The 22,128-nt window shown below is 41.6% G+C and overlaps 1 protein-coding gene across 1 annotated transcript in view; it reads left to right on the forward strand.

Moving 5' to 3' along the window:
* Positions 1 to 22,128, forward strand: part of LRRC1 (leucine rich repeat containing 1) — a 124,178-nt gene that overhangs the window by 93,582 nt on the left and 8,468 nt on the right. Inside the window, exons 5-11 of the mRNA XM_004424009.3 lie at positions 1,139 to 1,195; positions 1,480 to 1,543; positions 1,919 to 1,993; positions 4,478 to 4,622; positions 6,835 to 6,953; positions 8,484 to 8,567; positions 18,155 to 18,270. Coding sequence (XP_004424066.1) covers positions 1,139 to 1,195; positions 1,480 to 1,543; positions 1,919 to 1,993; positions 4,478 to 4,622; positions 6,835 to 6,953; positions 8,484 to 8,567; positions 18,155 to 18,270 — 660 coding nt within the window. The remainder of the gene's footprint in view (positions 1 to 1,138; positions 1,196 to 1,479; positions 1,544 to 1,918; positions 1,994 to 4,477; positions 4,623 to 6,834; positions 6,954 to 8,483; positions 8,568 to 18,154; positions 18,271 to 22,128) is intronic.

The following is a 22,128-nucleotide window of genomic DNA, read 5'->3' on the forward strand; positions in this document are numbered from 1 at the left end:
TTGAGTTTTCGATTGGTATAGAGCTTAGTACAGTGCCTGTTGGAGTAACAGATGAATTGGTTATCTTCTGAATCAGTGTGTCGTGCCTGTGCTGATTTCACTAGGATATGTGAGGGTTCTGCCTGTGCAGATCCGACCCAGATAATCAGTGTCTGGGGAAAACATCTGTCTCCTTTCTCTGTGCCCCCCATAAATGTGGATTACACCCAAGAGGCAGGAGAATCTGCTGAAAAGAGCACCATTCTGGGGTTTAATAAGAATAAAAGCAACATTATTGCTACCATTTGTTGAGTCAGTCTTTTGTTCCAGGGACCATGTGAGGTGCTTTACTACATTATCGCTGATGCATTTAATTGCAGTTACTTCTGTAACGCTGCTGCCGCTTGCTGTGTGTGAGCGTATGATCTTAAGTAGAGGACTTGGACTCTCTGGACTGAGATGCCCACTCCTTTCAAACAGGGATGGTCTCTGATGTTTGGAAGAAGAGCTCTGAGCTCTGTGAGATTAAAGTTGTTACTGTTTTTTTTTTTTGTGAGAAGATCAGCCCTGAGCTAACATCTGCCAATCCTCCTCTTTATTTTGCTGAGGAAGACTGGCCCTGGGCTAACATCTGTGCCCATCTTCCTCCACTTTATATGGGTTGCCTCCACAGCATGGCTTGCCAAGCGGTGCGTCGGTGCACACCCGGGATCCAAACGGGTGAACCCCGGGCCACCGCAGCGGAGCTCGAGCACTTAACTGCTTGCACCACCGGGCCGGCCCCAAAGTTGTGACTGTTTTTATGGTAACAGCACATTTTTGACATTCTCAAGTCTAGAAGCACATATTCGGCTTTTGTCTTGGTCCCAGGAGTGGTGGTCTTTCAATGACTAGAGAGTTATTTTCACATGTCAAATGTACAAGGTATTTGAATGAGGGTGCCTTATAATGATAACACTACTCTTTTTATTTTACTAGTAAAATTTGGGAGGTAGAGATTATGTTGTTTTTGGTGGGGGTGGTGATCATAGATGTTTTCCCTCTGAGAGGTGATATGCAAGATTTTGTTGGGTTGCTACTTGTGGAGTGTGTGTATGACGGGGGAAGAGGAAGAATCTCAGGAATTTTCCTTATACTTTTTTCTTCTGTTCATTTCTAGTCTTTATAACCTGGCTTCACTGGAACTAAGAGAGAATCTTCTTACATATCTTCCTGAGTGAGTCTCTGGGGAAAATAAGAGGGGATTTTGCACTGAGTGAATTTCTTTAAACATTAAAGAAAAAAAAAAAGACTACAGTATTTTGTTAAAAAGAGATTCTGTATCTTTTGGAAAGTTTGGGAGATGCCAGTCTTCTCTTAATAGTCCTTCCTATGCAATGTTTACTGCTATAAAATCCAAATGAATCTTATTTTTGGAAACTAGTCCAAGTGAGGAATATCACATTGCTCAGCATTTCTAAGTACTAAGAGCTCCTTGTTGTTGTTTTTTTTTTTTTATAGCTCTCTTACCCAGCTACGGAGACTAGAAGAACTTGATTTAGGAAACAATGAAATATATAATTTGGTAAGTTTGTATTGAAGAGAGATTTGAATTTAACTTAGTTATGATCACAAAATATTTTTGGGGGGATCTGTAGGGATGCTTATAAACCAGCATTTCCACAGATACAGTTGGCGACGTTAACGAATGTGCTTCAGTTCACACAGGTTAGGAATCATGATTCAGGACTGGGGAGGGTCAGGACTAGAGACGATGGACGTGAGTGGAAATGACTGACATTCTTGGAGAGTGTTGGGGGTGCTTTTAGGAAGGGGGAGAAGTCCTAAGAAACATCATCTGTTGTACCCAATTATTAACTGTTGAATTAGGAATCTTTCTTTCTTAATGGAAGACTGAAAATTGGATCTTCGTTACCGTAACATTATTTTTTTGTTTCAGCCAGAATCAATTGGAGCTCTCTTCCACCTAAAGGATCTCTGGTTGGACGGAAATCAGCTGTCAGAATTACCTCAGGTAAGTGGTAATTTCACATCATCACCCCCAAAACATAAAACAACAGCCACCACCACTGTCATATACTCCCTACTTCCACATGAGATGTTATGTAAAAGGGATCTTGAAAACCAAAAACATAAGTTGAAAAAGCACATTTGGAAAAATATATTGCTACATTCATCATGCTACATTGCCATAGAAAAATTAAAAGCTTCACCCCAGCATTTCTAAAGATAGTAAATAGATCCTTCAGTTTGTGAAGTCTGGTTTTTATTTCACCCTTGCTTCCCCCAGGGCTTACTTCAAGCCCAGCAAGTTCGTAAATTACCGGGGCCCCTGACTCTGATGGTGTACATTTCTGCCATCCTTTGTGATGTGCCAAGTGCTTTGAGATAATTTTGACCACATTTTGCCCTGCAATAGTTGATGTAAAAGTAACGTTAAAAGCTTTTATTTCATATTGTTTCCAAGTATTGCTTATGGTTTAGCTAGAATGTTATGGTGTTCTGGTTTTTCCTCATGTGAGAACCATGTTCCAAATGAAATGGAACCTTGTATAGACTGCTGAATGGGTAGTTATCTCATGGGGTCCCAGGAAGCAGGCCCGCCTTCTGGTTGGTTGAGAGAGAAACCTAAAATAACAAATGAACAACAACAACAAACAGGCATTTCCCCTTATTTTCTTTTGCTCTAGCAAAAGAATACTGAATTTTATTTTTTGATGTATCTCACAGCCAGTCTGTGAAGTCAGAATACGTTTCATGATGGTCTGGGTGCTGATATTTTAAAGTAATTCGGATGCTGTCTCTGCTCAGCTGTGTGCACCAGTTGTGGTGGGGCTGTGCGCTTGAGGTGGGGAATGCCATAGCAACACAGGGAAGTCTGACACCAGAAAAAAGTACTTAAGTACGATTTTAATTGTTGTAGTTATAGCACTGACATTACCATGACATCACTTACGACTAATGGAACTAAGGAACTAGTTTGAGTTGATTTCTGAAGTCTTGGCTGCATTTGGGGAAAAGGGACGACAGGTCAGCAACTGACATGGGTGAAGGTTTGATTAATACTTAGATTTCCCCAGGAAATTATGAGAAATCCATATTGAGAGAATTCTAGTTACTTTAGCAGTCAAAGGATGGGGGAAAAATGCCAGAAAGTTATCAGGAAAGTAATAAAATATCAGCTATTGGACATGATGGGGAAAGAGTATATATACAGATGTGTATACATGAGTGTGTGCAAAATGCCACATCCTAACGACAAAAAAATTAAAACTCCAGTGGTCATGTTATAAATGCTTATTTAAACATCTCATTTGCCCCTCTTGATAACTTTCTATTAAACCAGGACTAAATACATCAGGCAGTCTCAAATAATAAGATTTATTTTCCTATCTTCATTGATGATAGAAGGAAAAGGATACAAAGACATCATTAAAAGAAATTAATGAAAAAGTAGAACAACTTCAGGGGTCTGGCATGAAATTAGTAGAAATGTAGTCTGGTTTCCTATAGATAGGAAATACAGGAGTGGGATCATAGGATGCATATTAGGTAGGAGGGAAGCTGGAAAGAATAGATGAGACCAAATTAAATACAGATTGAGGAATCGGTACTTATGTAGACACCAGGGTGCCACTAGACATGTTTTGAGTAGAAGGGTGGTCTGATTACGTGACTAGAGCCAGCTATGTTTCCAGGATGGAAATATGGAAGCACAGTTTGTAGAACAGACTGGAGTAGGGAGAGTCAAGACCAGAGCCAACCGTCTAGGTGAAAAGATAACGAGAGTAGGAATTTAATATAGTGGTGGTGAAAATGGAAATGTGGAGGCAGTTATAAGAGAGAAAATATGCATTTTGTGAATGGAAGGTAAGATAACTGTTGAACAGAATGTTAGACTCATTGAAGTACTTTGCCCAACCTGGATAGGCTGTTTTCATGAAAAGTGGTGTGATTCTCTCTTCTGTGGATGTTAAAGGTGCCAGTGGGTCTTCTGCTCCAGTTTTGCTGGGGAACAGTTGCATCGATATTTGTTGTAACAAGAACTACCTGTCGTGGGAGATATAAAGTAGGTGGTTTCTCAACAGAGAGAATCGCAGGGTCACCCTGAAGTGTAAGCTGCTTGCTAAGTGATTGATTCCAAACTAGGAGAACTGGCTTCTAGATTCCTTTTTTTTTTCCCCTAATCGTGTTACTTTAAAGTCATTTGTTCTCTCTCAGTGCCAGTCTCTTCATCTGTAAGTGAGAATGATTCCAGGCCTGCCTGAAGTTGGAGGGCTTGGCATCCCTCCCAGCTCTGCGTCTGTGATTCACACAGCTTCCCGTTTTTATTGGAAGGGGGTCTGGAAATTTACTCCAGCCTTCACATTTAAATACACACTAAAGAAACATCCTTAGGACTACTTTGGGATTTGATTGCGAAAAGACCACTGTAATGAAGTCCTCTGTACTATGACAGGTTTAAGCATGAGTTTCTTTTTCTATGTCATTGATGTAGGAGATAGGAAATCTGAAGAACCTGCTGTGCTTAGATGTCTCTGAAAACAGGTTGGAAAGACTTCCTGAAGAAATCAGTGGCCTGACTTCATTAACGGATTTAGTCATTTCCCAGAACTTACTAGAAGCGATTCCGGATGGCATCGGTAAGTATTGACAATAACTGACTACTGAAGGTGCTGGCTGTGCTCGGTCACATGGGGCATGCTCTGATCCTTTGGTTACTGCTGTCAGGTGCTGGGGATGTGGCTCCCTCAGTCGCCTCAGTGTTTGTTTTAAAAGAAGGAATGCAAAGGGTATTGAATACAATTTAAGTTTCTCTATATGCAAGTATCTCTGTCGTCTGGTTTGGTAGCAATTATAGGTATTATTACTTATGAGTTGTTCACTCATATCTCTTTCATCTGCATCTTGTCCCAATGATTTCAGTAGAGATTAGCCCAAATAATAGAATGTGTTTCAAGCCTATGAGCAATCACTAAGAAATTTCTCATTGAGCATCCTAAATAGTTTATGAGAAAGTAACTTTGACCTTATTGCATGACTAGGGAAGGGCTGTTATGGGCAGGATGGTGTGCTTGGGTTGAGCCTTTTCTAGCACATTGTGAATAATCTTTTTCCTTTAATCATCCTATGCTATTTCCTTTAACGAAAAAATTAGTCCAGACATTTCCTTTATCATGAAGGAGTTCAGTCCAGTGTGAGAAAATAAACTCAAACCGAGAAGGTATAAACAGACGTGGACTGGCAGCTCCATGTCTGCAAAGCCGCTTAGAAATTGTCAGAAACTATATTTAACCGTATAGGTGTCGTAGGATTGTTGTCTTTGACCTTCATTTAACTTTTATTCAAAACTTCAAAGGAAGTTTTTGCAAGATTTTCAGTAGTTGTGGATGCTGTATGACAGAGGACCACTTCCTTTCTGGTGTTTGGTCAAGATGCAGGTAGCAACTGGTCGTAGGGCTCGGCAGGAGTGCACACTCTGCCTTTTGTTCAGGTTAGTTGGAATATCGATGGGGAGTCTGACTCGTGGTAGAAATGTTCACTGCCAGTCATAGATGGCATCTGAGAGCAGCTGTGGGAACTGGGGGTGTTTTGTTGCTTGGAATAGGAAGAAGTAGGAGGCCTGAGAGGGCTGACTTGAAGTATTTGAAAGGCTGTCAGGTAGAAGGAGGATGCGATTTATTACACCTTCTAGTTCATTTGGGTGAGATGAAAGGACTGTAAGTCTCAATTTGATTTAAGAAAGAGCTTTAAAAAGATATTTGTTACAAATGAGTTTGGGCTGCTTAGTAAAGAAATGAGTACCCTGTCTCCAGAAGTATTCAAGGAGAGACTGCAGGAACACTTGCCAGTAATATTGTTAAGGAGACTCCTCTGTTGGGGTGAGACGTGTTGGTGTATGACTCAGCGTGCCCAGTGGAGAATGCTCACGCGGCTCCTGTCCCTGAGGACAGGTGGAAACCCTCTGGGGCAGCGTTAGTGGGTTATTGATTGTGCTAAGTAAAGAGCTTAAGAGCCAGTTAGTTCTGCCTTGCCCTGTGACTGCACACCAGGCAAGTTAATCCTTTCAGCGTTTCCCTTTCTCCAGCTTTATGTCTCTTTTAAGATGGAGCCTGTTTTCTGATTTTACTGGACAGAGTGTCATCATGCCAGCCGCTCTCAGGAGGTAACAGAGGACATCTGCTCTGTAGACTCTGTCCCCTGAGCTGTGGTTGAAAATGAGAATCTGAATGGTTTAGGATTTCTTTCGCTCAGTGGGGACTCTGAAGAGGCTGCAGTAAACCATACTTCTTTTCCGGGGCTTGAGGGCATCACCAGTCCATCCAGTCTTCTTGCCCTGAGTGAAATAGACTCAGTCCTTACTATGGCTTTTCGTAGATTACCATCTCATTCTGCACATATAGAAATACTTCATTATAGGGATCTTCACTGAGTCATTTCCATTCATAGGTGGTAGAATAAACTACACTTACTGTTTTTGTTTTTAGTAAGGATGATTCTTGGAGTAAGACAAAAGTCTCTCCTCTGTTCATGAAACATCTCCCATCCTTAAAGATCCTTCAAGAGCCAGGTGTTTGTTTTTCTTTAAATTTTCTGGCTTTGATATATTTTTAGGTAGTGACTTTTTAAATGATTTGCTTCTAATTGCTGACTGTTTTTGATGTTCTGAACAAATTATTTTGACTCTCAACTTTTAGTGATCTAAATGAGAATGATATAATTTCATAATGTGGAAAGCTGGGTGAGGGAGAAAAATGAGTAACTATTAAAAACAAAAAGAACAGCAGATGGGAAATACCAAGTGATGGTTAGGAAAACAATTGTAGCTAATGAATTTAAATAATCCTTTTACAGGAAAACTGAAGAAACTGTCGATCTTGAAGGTGGATCAGAACAGACTCGCACAGCTGCCTGAGGCCGTCGGGGACTGTGAAAGCCTCACGGAACTAGTTCTCACCGAGAACCAGCTCCTGGTGCGTGTGGTCTGTGCGTGCAGACGGGTGTTGATAGTGTGGCTTCTAGATCATAAGGCTTATTAAGGTCGATTCTACTCATTTGTAGTTTGGGTGGACTAAATGGAAATTTCCTTATGTTATATCTACAAAAGGGACTTGGGAGGCAAATGCATGATGTCAAGATGAGCTCCCCTGTCAGAGTGTGGCTCCTACTTGTGTGCTTCCAGGACAGGGACTGAACCGTCTCTTCACGGAGGTCCCAGTGAGTGTAGGGGTACACTGCCGTGGGTGGAGTGCTGCTGCCTCTGCCGTGGTGTCCAGCCCACCGGAGGAAACGTCGTTTTCTCTGGGTTCTCGAGCAAATGGGAAGAGTGAGAGAAGAGGTGGAATGCTGGCTGGCCAGGGAGAGCCTTGGTGGCACTGGGGAGGAATGCTCCTTGGTGGGGAGCTGGGGAGTGGTATCCGGTGGGCTTTGAGCTTTGATCTCACCTCATCCCGGAAACTGGCTGGAGGTGGCTGCGCCTTCGGATGCAGCCTCCCCGTCCTACCAAGGGCCAGGCCTGGGCCTGCACCACCTCCCAGGGTAAGTTAGCAGGTGATGGCGAGTCTCACTTGCCTGCTCACTTCCAGCTGCTTCCTCAGTCCTTCGTTTATCACTTCATCTTCTCCTTTTCTCCTCTCTGTCTGGTAGCTGCTATTCCTTTTCAGTTTACTTTCCCACCTTTCTCTCTTCTCTGTCTTCATTTTGTCACTTTATTTTCCCTCCTACTTTCCTTCTCCTTTTTCCTCTTTCTTTCCTTTTCTTCTTTCTGTATAAAAAGATTAAGTAATGCTTTTTGGATGAAAAGAGCAGAAAAAGACAGCGAGAGTGGACCGAGGACGCAGAGCTGATGGGGAGGCTGGCAGCGTCCCTCCTCAGGTGGCCCCAGCAGCCTCCTCTGGCAGGTGCGATGGGAGAGACCAAGTCCTCTCGGCCTGGTCTGTGGTTTTAGGCTTACAAGTCGTAATCATAACAATTTTAAAAATAACCGTCACCCTTGGATTCCGTGAGAGTGTTGAAGACCCCCCGTGGGCCCCGGCCTGGCTCCTGCAGGGCCCTGCTCCCCACGCCAGCCCTGTCTCTTCCCCCGGCCTCACAGCACCCTGCCCAGGTTCTGATTCCCGCCCCAGCTCTGGCTTCCACAGTCATCTGACGACCACCTCAGCGTGGCTCTCGAAGGTGCAGGCAGGGAAGGGATGTATCTCGAGGGTGCAGAGTCTCACTCCTTGAGTTAAAGAGCCTTCGTTACCTCTTTAACAGGTGTATCTTTGTTCCTGGGTTGTACATTTGGCTTCATTTCATTGAAGCATACTCTCATTTCAACAAAGATGCAAAATATTTAATTCCACATCCCCCAAGTGAGCTTTAAAAAATCTGATATTCAGGAAGAACTATTACTTTTCTTTCAGGATGAGATTATATTCTTTAAGTCCTTGAAAAGATCTGTTTTACTGTGAGCCATGTTAAAAAAATATGTTAAATTAATAATAAAAATGTTATTTTAACAGACCTTACCTAAGAGCATTGGAAAACTTAAGAAGTTGAGCAACTTGAATGCAGACAGAAATAAATTAGTGTCTTTACCAAAAGAGGTATGTGCTTAAAAAAAATCTAATAATAATTATAAAGAAATAATAACAAGGGATCAAAAATGTCAAATACTTGAAAAGACTTATGTGGTACTTTTTACAAGTATGAACCCTCATCTATGAGTATAGAGATGGTTGGAGGAATTATACCAAAGAATGGTCATCAGTAACATTAAAGACAGTCGGTGGTCCCTATGACTGGGAGCAGTGCCGGGAAAAGTGCACTGATAGGTTTTTAAATGGGAGAAAGGGAGAGATTGACGTTTTGGGCTTGACGTACAGCGAATGGTGACATCATTGACAGAAACGGGGAGTTTGGCAGAGGAAGTGGATGACTTTGAGTTTAATGTGACATTAAACTGTCCCAGAAGCCATTGGAATTATAAAAATGAGATGCTCTTGATGCAGCCCTGTTCCTGGGTGGAGACTGACACCAGGCAGTGTTCGTGTCTGGGAGAGGGAAGGAACTCTTCACAAGGCATTCACGTAGAGGAAGGCAAATGGGAAGCTGTAGTCAGATTCGTAGGATTTTTTTTGCCAATGCTCCAAGCAGGAGAGAAGACGACTGTCACCATCCACTGTGGAGAGTAGCTGTGTGGACTTAGAGGTGTGTAAGTTCTGTCCGGGGAAGTGAAGATGCCGAGGATGAGGAGGAAGCCCACAGTGGATCAAACAAGGAGGCAGCTAGTGCATTGTTTAAAGAGAAGGCATACTTTCTGTTTGGAACTAGGAGAAGTTGATTAGAGCTGGGTAGTACTAAGCTGGGTTTTTGTATTAGCAGTAAAGCCTAAAACTAAGTTTAAACCATCTCTCTCTCCCCGCCCCCCTACCCCCGCCATCAAATGAGCTGTCAGTGAGCCCCTCCCCTCTGCGGGGCCTCACCTGAAAAAGGTGTGGTGTTGTATGATATGATCGCTGGCCAGGTGCAGTTTCCTTTGTATTGCCCTGTTTTGACCCTTTCCAACATCTGTCTTGGAATAATTTCAAAGCTGCCATCCAACCAATCAGAACTGGAGGGCTTCTTACTTCTAGGGCACTACTCGGGGTGTCTGAACTTGGCCTGGTTTCTTCTTTCCTTTGGTCATCTTGGTGCTGTATCCTCCGTATCCCAGTCTTCTCCCTGGGGAAGACGGCCAGCGTTCCTGAGTGGAAACATGAGGATATTTATTATAAATGCGATTATATTCTGACACACGTTTAATCTGGATGCTGGTGTCTAAATAAAACTGTTACCTGCAGAACGACTTTAGTGTACATCTCAGCAAAGTTGGGACACAACTAAGAGGCTCTGCTAATCCGAATGTTTTGGTTCCAGTCTCTAAGTGATAAACCAAAACACAGAGCTGAATGTTATTCTGAACATTAATCTTCCTCTTGTTGAATAGCACGTGTAGCTGGGTAATGGATTGGACACACACAGAAGTAGAAAACATTTATGACTTTCGCTCTCAAAGCCATGTCCTGTACTAGGTGCTTTCATGTATGTTAACTCATTGAGTCCTCACAGCTTTTGAGGTCCTGAGGATTTCCTCATTGTATAGAGGAGGAAACTGAGGCCAGTGAGCAGCTTTCCTTACTAGGCCTCACACGGCTAGGAGTCGGTAGAAGTGGGTTCCAAAGATGTGTCTCCCGACGGCCAGCCCACTGCTCTTTCACTAGCCAGTGAAAGCTTGGCACCTCTGCTAATATGGCTTCAGCGTGACCTTTTCATCTGTGTGACCCTGAGGGACGGCAGGACCTTGGTTTGGTAAAGAAAGGTCAAATTATCTTTAGTGTGGGCATTTTAGAAACTTAATACATTTTAGGAATATTTTCAAGGTAAATGCCCTAGAGAGCACTTTTAAGTGTAGTGTTAATCCCCAGTAAGTTTCACCACCCACCCCCCGACTTCCCTCTTCCTCTCTTGATGCTCTCTTTCAAAGGAATACGTTCTCAACAAGAACTTGAGAATTCTGTTTTTGTAAATCCATCACCATGATTTTAACACCAGTCCTCTTTTACTTGAAGAGAGTGAAGCTTGTGCTCAGTGTTGCTGTTTAGAGGGTTATGAAGTGCGTGCTGTGTGTCCATATAAATTTACTAGAACAGCTTTTCATGATGTGAAAAGGGAAGGTATTGTGAAAATATTTCTAGCTTCAAGGCATTTTAGTTAGCTATCAGGTTTTATCCATTTCTGAGAAATTATGATTGGTTTTCTGGCATCTTGAGTTTTATAAAGGAATAAAGCCTGTGCCTTTTCCTTCAGCTGCCTGATAAAGCAGAGAATGTGTGGGCTTTTAGGAATCAGGTCTTTTCTATCTAGCACACCTTCACTCCTCCTCACACACACTCAGCTCCTGGAGTGGGAAATGCACTGAGCACACGTCTCCAGTTCTGCTGAGGGTCATGGCTTGGTGACCCCCGCAGAAATGGCTGAGTGCTTGCCTCTGACCATCGGGGCTGAGCAGCCAAACACCGAGGGCCTCCTGACCCCAAATGGTGTCATGTCCGTCTGGGCAGCACCGTGGTGCCGTGACTCTGCAGTGAGTGTGGTAGGCCCTGTGACCGAGTGTGTGTGTGTGTGTGTGTGTGTGTGTAGAGGGGATACCCGGTGACCGTGTATGTGCGCACGCTCGGCCTCCAAGCTTGATACCATTTGACCAAATCCTGCACTTTCCTGATTGGATTCTTTTCTTTCAAAACTTTTCTTCTTTCTCTTGGACAATTAAGTTGCATGCATGACGTAGCTAAACCGAAATGCTGACCAATTCAATTTATATGCCAAAAATTCATAGTTGTATTAATTGCCATTGGTCTGGTGTGCTGTGTAGTTCTTCCTATTTTTTGTCTTTTTTTTAATGTGGTAGTATTGTAGATTGTCAGTTTTATAGCACAGCTCCTTGGGCAATAGCATTTGTTTGCCTTTTTTTTTCCCAAATGGTTGAGGGGAAAATGTGTGTACTGTGTGGGTCACAATAATAGATGCTGTTTGTGTTTTGTGGTGTTATTCGTAGTGAACATTCACAAATCAATGAATGTCTCTTGTTTTCTTAATTGTTAGCTGCTTGGAAATTTAGAAAAGTCAGGTAAACTTGTTATCTTGTAAGTATTGTTCAGACCACAGTTGCATCTCTAACTTCCATTTTGCTTCGTAAATGCATGAAGATTCAAATTGGCTGACTGCTGTGTGTGTACTTCATTGTAAAATATTGGACATTTTCCTCTTAACTCGGCTTTTTTAAAATGACTGCATGGCCTGGAACCTTATTTTGTTATGTTTGTCAGATTTTTCTCTCTCATAAGAATGCTTTTCTGTGAGTTATGTTTTAAGTTATTCAGAAATTCTGAAAGACATAACTTGGCAGCTCACCTGTCTTCACTAAATTCTAGTGAATTTAATTTAGTGAATGCTAAGTTTGTCAGCATGATCCTCTCTCGAATGGAAAGGCTGGATCCACTTTATTTGCTACACGTGGCATGCTTCTGATTTTTCAAACCACTTATTTGTGTCTTTTATTTCCATCCTGTTGCTTAAGTATGTGTGCTTCTGGGAAAGGAGGTCCTCTAAAAGATTCCTATCTCGGTGGAGGGAAGAAGGAAGGAGCAGAGGCTGTGTTGCAGTGTGATTGGTGGAAGAGGGGTATGGTGTGCGTGTGATCGTGGGTATGATGGAAGAGAGCCAGTGACTTCATACTTTTCCCCAGCAAGATCTTCCCTTTAAACAACTTCCATCAGAAAGAGTTTCCAGCTGGAAGAAATTGAGCATATATCCAATTTTAGAGTCCAGGCTTTTGTCTCTATTAAGTCGAAATGAAAGTGACCCTAACTACATCCCACCCACCCAATCAAATGAGACATGATAGGATTTGGAGATCGTTCATCAAAGCTTTTATCAGGCAATCTGTGAACATTAATTACCCATAAATACTAATTGTGATATTCAGAAGTGTCTGTGGTGAGAGAGTATTCATTTTGTGGGTAGCTTTCTGCCTTCTTATTATTTTAAAATTCTTTTTTAAAGATGTGAGTTCCCATCGTATTCTAAAATGAATTATTGATAAATAAAAGTGATAATATAAAATAAAACCTAAAAATATTAGAACAAAATAGTTGACCATTGGATTTCAGGATGGAGAAGGCATTCCTCAACTTGAAAGAAGAAATAAGTCATAAAAGACGCAGTTAATGGGTTTGTCTACTTGAAAGTTAGATTTCTGATCTTCGAGAGGGTAAGGACAGCCTGCGGGCAGGGCACATCACAGACGAAGGAGGTCTCTCCTTCTCTATTAGAAATTCTTTCACATCATTGAGAAAAAAGGTGTACCCACTGTAGAAAAATGGACAAAAATAAAAGCTAAGAACCCCCCACAAAAACCAATAAGTGGTTCGTAGGAGAAAAAATAGAAATGGCTATTAATGTGAAAAAATTGTAGCCCTGTCATTATTCACAAAAATGTTAAAGCATTTTCACCTATCAAATTTTCAAAATTTAAAAAAAAATACTATACCAAATATTGGTGAGAGTACAGGAAAGTACATATTGTCATGGAAGTATAAATTATTTTGGCTTCTGTGGAAGGGAATATGGTACTAGTATTAAAAACTTTAAAAATGTGCATGCCCTTTGATTCTGCAGTTCCACTTCTGGGAATTTATCCTAAGAAAACAATTATGGATATACACTAAGAATGATGCGTAAGAATATTTTTCTCAGTACCTATAGGAACAGCTAACTTGTTGTAGGCGCCATGCCAGATATGTACAGGGGCTGCTAACATGTGCCAGGGGCTGCTAACATGTGCCAGGCACTGCACCAAGTGCTTTAGTGCTTACTGGTGTCTAATTGTCACACGGTTCTATGAGGTGTAGCTAAATCATTATCAACATCCAACAGATTGTGAAACTAAGACTCAGAGAACTTAAGTAACTTACCCAAGATCACACTGCAAAGAAATGACAGAACCTATTAGCAGCATCTAATATGGACGATTTATTGAGTAGTCTGTGACACATCTGTAGAATGAAATAATTATGTGGTCAATAAGAATCCTTTTAGAAACATAATGACATGGGAAAACGTTTTTGATGTCGTGTAAACAAAAATGCTAAAGATTATAGTGTTGGTCCTAATTTTGTTCAAGTGTATGTGTATAATCACAAATGCCTGGCAATAATACTGAAAGAATTTACCTCAAAATGTTAATACCGGTTATCCCTCTGTGGTAGGATTTGGTTTAAGTTATGTTTTCATTGTACTTTGTGTGTGTGTGTGGTTTTTATTTTTCAGTCAACCTGAGTTACTTTTTTATGATTAGAAAAGAAGAATGCCATAGCTATCAGTGGATATTTTGATGTCAGTGGCCCAACAGTTCAACGAGTCGCAAAGCCACATGACTTCCAAAATATTCATGAAGTAGGGAACATTTGAATAATATGCCACAGATGATGATGGGAAAGGCAAAAATAGTCTTTGGTTTCTAAAATTACACATCGTATTATTTCTCTTCAAGCTGTATTTTGACCAGATTTTCTTATTGTATATTTTCCTTTTTGCGGATGAAATGTGGGTTCAGTTCTGTTACAAATAATATTGGAAGGAAGATACTGAAGGAAAATGAAAGTTCCTTTGCACTTTAGGGCAGGCATTCCTGAAGTGGAATGTAGATAGACAAAAGTGACTAATACAGGCTTTTTCTTTTAATCTGTCTGATTATCTCCTCTGGGGTGCTGTCACCTGCAGGCAATTAATACTTGTGAAGGTTGACCTGACTACAGGTTTGCCCTGTGACCTGCAGGTCCCTTCTCCTTGAGATGGATTAGATCAGTGCCAAACAGTTAAGGATGCTGTCATCTGGAATTAAGAGACACAGAACAGCCAAGCAAGCATTCCCAGCCACTTTCTGTAATTCTGAGAATCCGAGTCCAACCCCTTGTATTCTGGGAAGGTGCTATTATGTGGTTGAAGAAAGTTTAAAAATATCAGCCTCCTACGTAACTGGTAATAAGTTATTTAAACAGTAACCGTGCTTCCCAGAATTTCTAAGTGATATAGACCTTTTATCCTGATGACCACTAAGGAACCTGTAAACTCTACCTCCTGAACCCAAAAGAAAGCAAAAACACCTAGGATGTATAATACAATACTGAACTCAGGTCAGTTCTTCACTATTATTAACACGAAATGTCATGGTGATACCTTGTCAGGGAGACAGTTTTTTAAAAGCAGTTCAGGTGCGTTCAGGGAAGAGCTGGCCAGCGTCGGCAGACTTCCAGCAACATAGCAGGCCCTCAAGTGTTGACTGAACTCATCCTTTCCAGCTGGGATTTTCACTTCTTGGAAAAACAATAGTTACCACATTTATTTGGCAGCAGCAATAGGCCAGGTTCTATGATAGTCACTAAATTATATATGTGGTTTCATTTAATTTAATCCTTATTGTTACTTTTGGTTAAAGTAACATATCCGAACCCACAAAACATGTGACCAAGAGTCTAACTCAGGTCTGTGTCATCTCAAGGCCTCCACTCCCTCCCTTGTACCGCATTCTCCTCTGACGTCTATAAAGAACCGTATCTTTTGAGTTACGGTTTGGACTGCGTAGTAATAATCTTTTCTAAAAGCCAAAAGTCCCAGCCGTCTCTTCCCGGCTGATCTGGACAGAGGGCTCTGTTTGTGTGAGGTTTGCCTGGGACAGCACGTGCCTGTGACGGGTGATCAGGGCGTCCCTAGCAGCTCTGCAGCAACACGCTCCCTTGGTTGGTGTTGTTTTCCAAAAGCCGCAGACAATAGAGATCAGAGGTCACTCTGCCTGTGTTGACAACCCAGAGAGCCTGGGAGGCTTTAATACAATTGCTTTCCACCCCTTGGCGTCTCAAATGGGTGTAAGATTAGAGTGGAAAAGGACAAAGAAAAAAATAAATGAGGCCATAAACACAGTTGACAGCTCACACACTCCACTGGGAGTTCACATTATTTCCCCTAAAATACTTAAGGGATGTTAACTCCTCCAGAACTTTTATTGTTCTGACAACTTTGAGAGCCCTCTCTGACCCACTTTAATTAGTTAATGAATTCATTTTTTTTGAATGGATACTATATGCACGTGATACAAATTGGAAATATTCTCATGGTATAGTAGTAGGGCCCAAAAACAGATATTCTACAGGTGGCTGGGGCAGTGGACAGCTTCATGACAAAGTGCCCAGAATACACTCACCCTGTAGGAGCTTATTGTCCCACCACAAGGGCCATGTGTGTGAATAACTGATGTTGTCTGCTTTGCCTCCCTGGGAACAGATAAATCCTTCTCTTCAAAGCCAGGCTGGGATGGCAGAGTTGAAGCGTGTCCAGCCTCAGCCACGTGCTGACCTGGAAGGCCTCCCTCATGGCTCGCAGGCCCATCACTGAACCCTGACCCCAGTGCAGGTACCCTCCATGTGGAGAGGGGTCGTGGGAGGAGGGAGTCCACTCCATGAGGACCTTGGGTATTCCTTCCCATGAGTAGATCTTTATTGGGATCATCTACATTTATCAGCAAGGATCTAATCATGTCAATCCTCAAAAGATTCAGGGTTTTGATTCCTTTCCTTCCTTGATATTCCTGAGCACCTGAGTAAAAGTGATGATTCCCTTCTTCAAGGGAAGGAAGAATGCCAACCCCCCAAAAGATTCTGTCACACGTCTCTTTAGGACGCGATATTGGGGCCCTATATTTATAAAACATGAGAGGCCACTCTATTGATTCGTAGCAGAAACAAGAAGAGTTTTGTGGTCTCCACTGATACACATAGAAGCAGATAGATAATAACTTTAGTAGCAGCCTTTCGTAGTAAGTAAATAAATAAATAGAAGTGTATAGACATAGCTAAATGAGCAGTGTTGGTAGGTAGATAGGCTTCACTGTGGGTAGACAGGATGGGTCCCGTTCTTGCCAAGCACCCTGAGTACATGTAAACTTGCAAATTAAACGGTAGGTCAGCCAAATGACCTGTCAGAGGGTTTGTGTAGACTATAATTATGAAGGAAACACAGAGAGCAATGTGTCAATATGGACCACTGGGTTCTGGGGAGACTTTATGGAGTGGAGGATGTTTAGCTAATTTTGGATGATTGGTGAGATTTAGAAAGACAGAAAGAAGAGAGCATTTCTGTGAGAAATGGTGGACCGAGAATGCAATATGCATTTTAGAGGGCAGTGAATAAACCAGTTTTGCTGGAATAGGAAACATGAATACTGAGAAATAAGGGGACACTACATATCCAGGTGTTTTCCAGGTGACCAGAGATGAATGTTAGTTCATGTTGTCTTATATGTTTTTCTTTTACAGGCATTATGGTTAAATGTTGTGGTTAAATATATTATTTCCAAATCTTTATATTAACTCCTAAGGGAAGACATAATAAGATTGTGCATGAAGGTAATTATGTAGCTATTTCATAAATATAGATTCTGCTTATAAAGATATATACGTGTATTAAACACGTATATAAATAGCAAAGGGCAGAAGATACATTCAGATATCACTGAAGATTCAGGCCTCTTGCCCCTCCTCAACTGGGGGCTCTGGAGTATTTTTCCATGTGTCAGAGAGACGTCAATAGGTTCCTTCATGAGCCATTTCCAGCAATTGCTCTTAGGATAGGAGCGCAAGAAGACTGTGGTCCTGTACGGAGTCCTGCAGAGTGTTGTGTCTGCGATCAAGTTATGTTTCCACCCCCTTGGTTCAGCTTTCCTAACTGTAGAAACCACAGCCAATTTGTTCAAGAGAATCGTTGAATTCTTTTGTGTTTACTTTCTTTTTTGAGGACCAGACTCATGCAAACCTCAGTTACCTTTGCTTGCTTAAAAAAAACAAAAAGAAATGGTAATCGAATTTGGTGTTGGTGCAGGGATTGACATGCTTTTACCAGCAGGTCGTGGCCAAGGAGGTTAATGTATGTATTCACTGAATTCACTTTTTGCTAAAATATTATTGATTTTGTGTTTTTCAAATGAAAATGAATTTCCAATTAAGTTGTGAATAACCAAAAGCTATTAAAAGATGTATGATGGAAATTAATGTGCTATATCATCTATCAGATGGTCCTTTTTTTTTTTTTTTTTTTTTTAATAAATTGGAAAGCTGACAACACTGAAGTTAATATAATGGGCAGATCTTCACAGGTGTGTGTGTGTGTGTTTGTGTGATCATGATCGTGATTGTGATCTTTGGCCTAACTTTTGAAACCTAGACTTCTTAAACTCCCATATTACCAAGTAATATTTGTCCAGACCTGTGTAACTTTATTAACATATTTAAAAAATGCAATTGCATTGGATAGTAGTGGAAAATGACTTTCTTTTCAGAATGAAAATTTTGAACTGTATTGTTTATTTCCTTGATTTAATTTAGAACGTGTGTTTAATATTGCAGAGATTTTTATGAACTTACTGGACTACTCAGTGTTTTGTATGATTTAAGTTAATCATAGTTGGTCATCAGTGAGACTTAAAATCATGTGGTATAATTTTATGCGTCCTTTTCATGCCATTTGATAAGCAAGATACTCCAGTCCCACCTTCATCTCCCAAAAAACCTGGAAAAAAGATGTCGTTTCTTTCTCATTGTAGATTGGCGGGTGCTGCGGCCTCACCGTGTTCTGTGTGCGTGACAACAGACTAAGCCGGATACCTGCAGAGGTGTCGCAGGCCACAGAGCTTCACGTCCTGGATGTGGCAGGGAACAGGTAAGCATGTTCTGGTTTGCTTTGCTTGAGAGAAAGAGACAAATATTCATCCTCCCTCACCGTTGCCGTGCATCTCTGCTGTCTTGCCTTTGCCGCATCTTATAGGATAAGCGCCGACTAGTTGAGCGACCCAGCCCCAGCAAATTCTTGGTCTAGGAGCTAGAGTGATTGAGCCTGTACAGGGAGACGGTCAGGGACGGCCTGAGGGTCAGGCGCTTTCAAGTTCAAGTGGACGCGTCTGTAGAAAGGCTTCCCAGAGCAGCAGTAGAGTGAGGCAGTGGTGTGAGCGAAGGAGCACAGCTTGAGGACAGAGACTTAGGTCTCACCTGAGCTTTTATCACTAGTTTCCCTGTGTCATCGTGGGCCTCGGGGTTTCCTCATCAAAAAATGAGCTGAGTGAGTCTGAGCTAGCTTTTAACCAGGGTCCTGATAATGCTCTCCTCATGGTGCTGAACCCCTGAAATTGTAAACAAAATTGTATTCAGGGACACTTCTCTTGAGAGGATCTACAGCTAATGTCAGAATCGCCAAGTGATTCGTAATCCAAAAAAGAAAAAAATGAGCCAGCCTGGCATCTCCAAGGTCACAGCAGTACCATTTCTCAAGTCCTAGAGTCAGAAGTCATGCTGGATGCTCCCCAGTCTGGAGTATGCTTTCTCTTCACTTTGCAGAATATAGATTTGTTTCAGCCATTCTGAGCTAATTTCATCAGCTCAGATGTCGTCTGTACTTTCTTGCCCCTGAGCCTACACAAGCTGTTCTTTCTACCTGGGACCCTCTTCTCTGTCACCCTACTTTTGTTCTTCATAACTCTTGCTTTTATTTTCTCCAGGAAGCTGCTTCTCTCTGAGTCTGCATTTTTTAATTACCCCTAATGTAGCACCCACAGCACCACAGGATAACTGCCTGTTTACATGTGTGTAACCCCCTAAACCTGAAGTCATCTAAAGTTAGATATTATGGTTTATGTGTCACTACGTCATTTGTCCCTTCACAGTGCCTGGCATGTGATAGATGCCTGGTAAATATTTGTCGACCGAATGAAAAGGTTAAAAATGTTAGTTTTGCAGAATGAACAGCATGCTACTGCAAAGCGCCTTGTATCACAGGCTGCATCGCTAAAAGGAATTAAAAAAATGCTCTGAGTGTTATATAGTTAGATAGGAGAGAAAGTGCTCAACGCGGGGAGGGTGAGCGATGATTGTGAATGGTAAATATTACTACCAACAGTCTGAAGAGCATTTGGGGGATTGCGTCCCCCTGCCGATTAGCTGGTCACTTAGGTCGGGCATAGGCCGCCATTTTTCACTCTAGCTAATGGATTGTGGACAGCAGCGCCAAATAAACAGCAGCACTCAGCCGGCATCTGGTGTTGAGTTATGGCCTCAGGGAGTGCTCACCTTTTTAAGGTTAATGCTTTCAGGACATCTTGATAGATTCTTCAGGCCACTAACTGCTTACTGGGAACTCGGGATGAATTGGAGTTGGATGTTGAGTTTCTGCTGGACTAAGCCTAACTGGAGACTTAGAGCTTGAGAAGCGCAGTTCTTCCCTGACCTCTCACCTCCAGCACCAGAAACTCAGTGACCCAGACCGCCCCTGGTTCCTGCCACACTGCTGAGTGTGGATTCGCATCCTGAATTCTGGAGTGGAAAGATGGCTCAGATGTCTCAAGACTGTTTTTCACATGAATGAAAGCCCCATTCTCCAGTTCTTGGAAGAAGAGAAAGTTAATTTTTCATTATGCTTGGGCCAGGGTGGAGAAAACCCAATTAAAAAGTTGAGTTACATAGCTGTCATCTGAGTCAGTTAAGTGTGTCATTTAGTTCATGTATATGTAGATTCATAACTAAACTTTAAGCCTATTAAAATATTTAATTACTACTTATTTAAAGTATCAGTATAGAAACTAATAAAAGAAAGGCTCCCATATCAGCTTTTTAGCTTGCAGAAATGTCGCTCCTTGGGAGATACCAAACAACAGAAGTTTCTGCCTCTTCTCTCAAGCATATAGAAATAGCAAATGACAGGGGCTGGCCCAGTGGCGCAAGCGGTTAAGTGCGTGTGCTCCGCTGTGGCGGCCTGGGGTTCGCTGGTTCGGATCCTGGGCACGCACCAACGCACTGCTTGGCAAGCCATGCTGTGGCGGTGTCCCATGTGGAGTGGAGGAAGATGGGCACAGATGTTAGCCCAGGGCCAGTTTTCCTCAGCAAAAAAAGAGAAGGATTGGCAGATGTTAGCACAGGGCTAATCTCCTCACCAAAAAAAAAAAACAAAAGAAATAGCAAATGGCATGGGGAGACTACATGTTAGGTTCCAAAAACTTTCTTTGACGTGTTGGATAGGATAAATTATAGCAAGGATAACAATAAAATGCCACTTGGAAACTAAGTATCAAACCTGCTGTTACAGTAATGGATTTGGTGTCTTGTGTCATCAGCTCCCCACGATCACAGAATACGCGTTTCCTCAATTCTTAGTCTCTGTCCCATAGGAATATCCACCAAGTACACAAAATCGGGTGTTTGAGGATCTTCCTTTCAGTATTAGTAGTACCAGATACAAGAAAAAATGGCTGTCAATGTGGAAAGAGTTTATACCTTTGAATTTTATAATCCAAAAAATTAAAAAAATATTAAAAGATATGACCTCACCCCCGTTAGGATGGCTATTATCAAGAAGACGGGAGATAACAAGTGTTGGCTAGGATGTGGAGAAGAGGGAACCCACGTGCACTGCTGGTGGGAATGTAAAATGGTGCAGCCACTATGGAAAACAGTATGAAAGTTCCTCAAAAAATTAAAAACAGAACCACCAGATGATTTGGCAATCCCACTTCTGGGTATATTTCCAAAGGAATAGAAATCAGGATCTTGAAGAGATATCTGCACTCCCATGTTCATTGCAGTATTACTCACGATAGCCAAGATAAGGAAGCCACCTAAGCATCCATCAACAGATGATAATGGATAAAGAAGATGTGGTATATATATAATGGAATATTATTTAGCCGTGAGAAAGAAGGAGATCCTGCCATTTACGACAACGTGATGGACTTTGAGGGTGTTATGCGTGAAATAAATGAGACAGGGAAAGACAAGTGTTGTATGATCTCGCTTATATGTGGAATCAAAAAAAGGAGAATTCATAGGAACAGAGTCTAGAATGGTGGTTGCCAGGGGTTAGGGGGTGGGGGAAATGGGGAGATGTCAGTCAAAGGGTACAAACTTCCAGTTATAAGATGAGTAAGTTCTGGGGATCTAATGTACAGCATAGTGACTATAGTTAACAATACTGTATTATATCCTTAAAAGTTGCTAAGAGAGTAGATCTTAAATGTTCTTACATACAAAACGGTAATTATGTGAGGTGATAGAGGTGTTAACTAAGCCGACTGTGGTAATCATTTCACAATATATACGTGTATCAAATCATCGTGTTGTATGCCTTAAACTTACACAGTGTTCTGTTAATTATATCTCAGTAAAGCTGGAAAAAAATAAAAAAATATTAAAAGACAAAACACAGCACAGCAGTGTGCCATACTGTGGAATACCAAGCAGTTAAAGAATGAGAAATTTCTCTGTGTAGTGACGCGGAAGGAGGCCCATGATACTGAGTGAAAAGAGCAAGTGTTGAACATAACGTAGCGCTCTTATTGTTTTATTTTTAAAAAAACTTATCCATGTGGTACACAGAATATTCATAGTAGTTCCCTTAGAGGCAGGCCAGAGACTTGAGGTTACAGGGGCTTTCTCTTCAGATATTTTGGTATTGTGTAAATTTTTTCACGGATTATGTTCTCTATATATATCTTTAAACATTTTTGAAAACTTGGCTTAAAACTAAAAATTCTAG

This window comes from Ceratotherium simum, chromosome 13, assembly GCF_057802395.1.
Source record: "Ceratotherium simum simum isolate JZ-2026a chromosome 13, ASM5780239v1, whole genome shotgun sequence".
Lineage (NCBI taxonomy): Eukaryota > Metazoa > Chordata > Mammalia > Perissodactyla > Rhinocerotidae > Ceratotherium > Ceratotherium simum.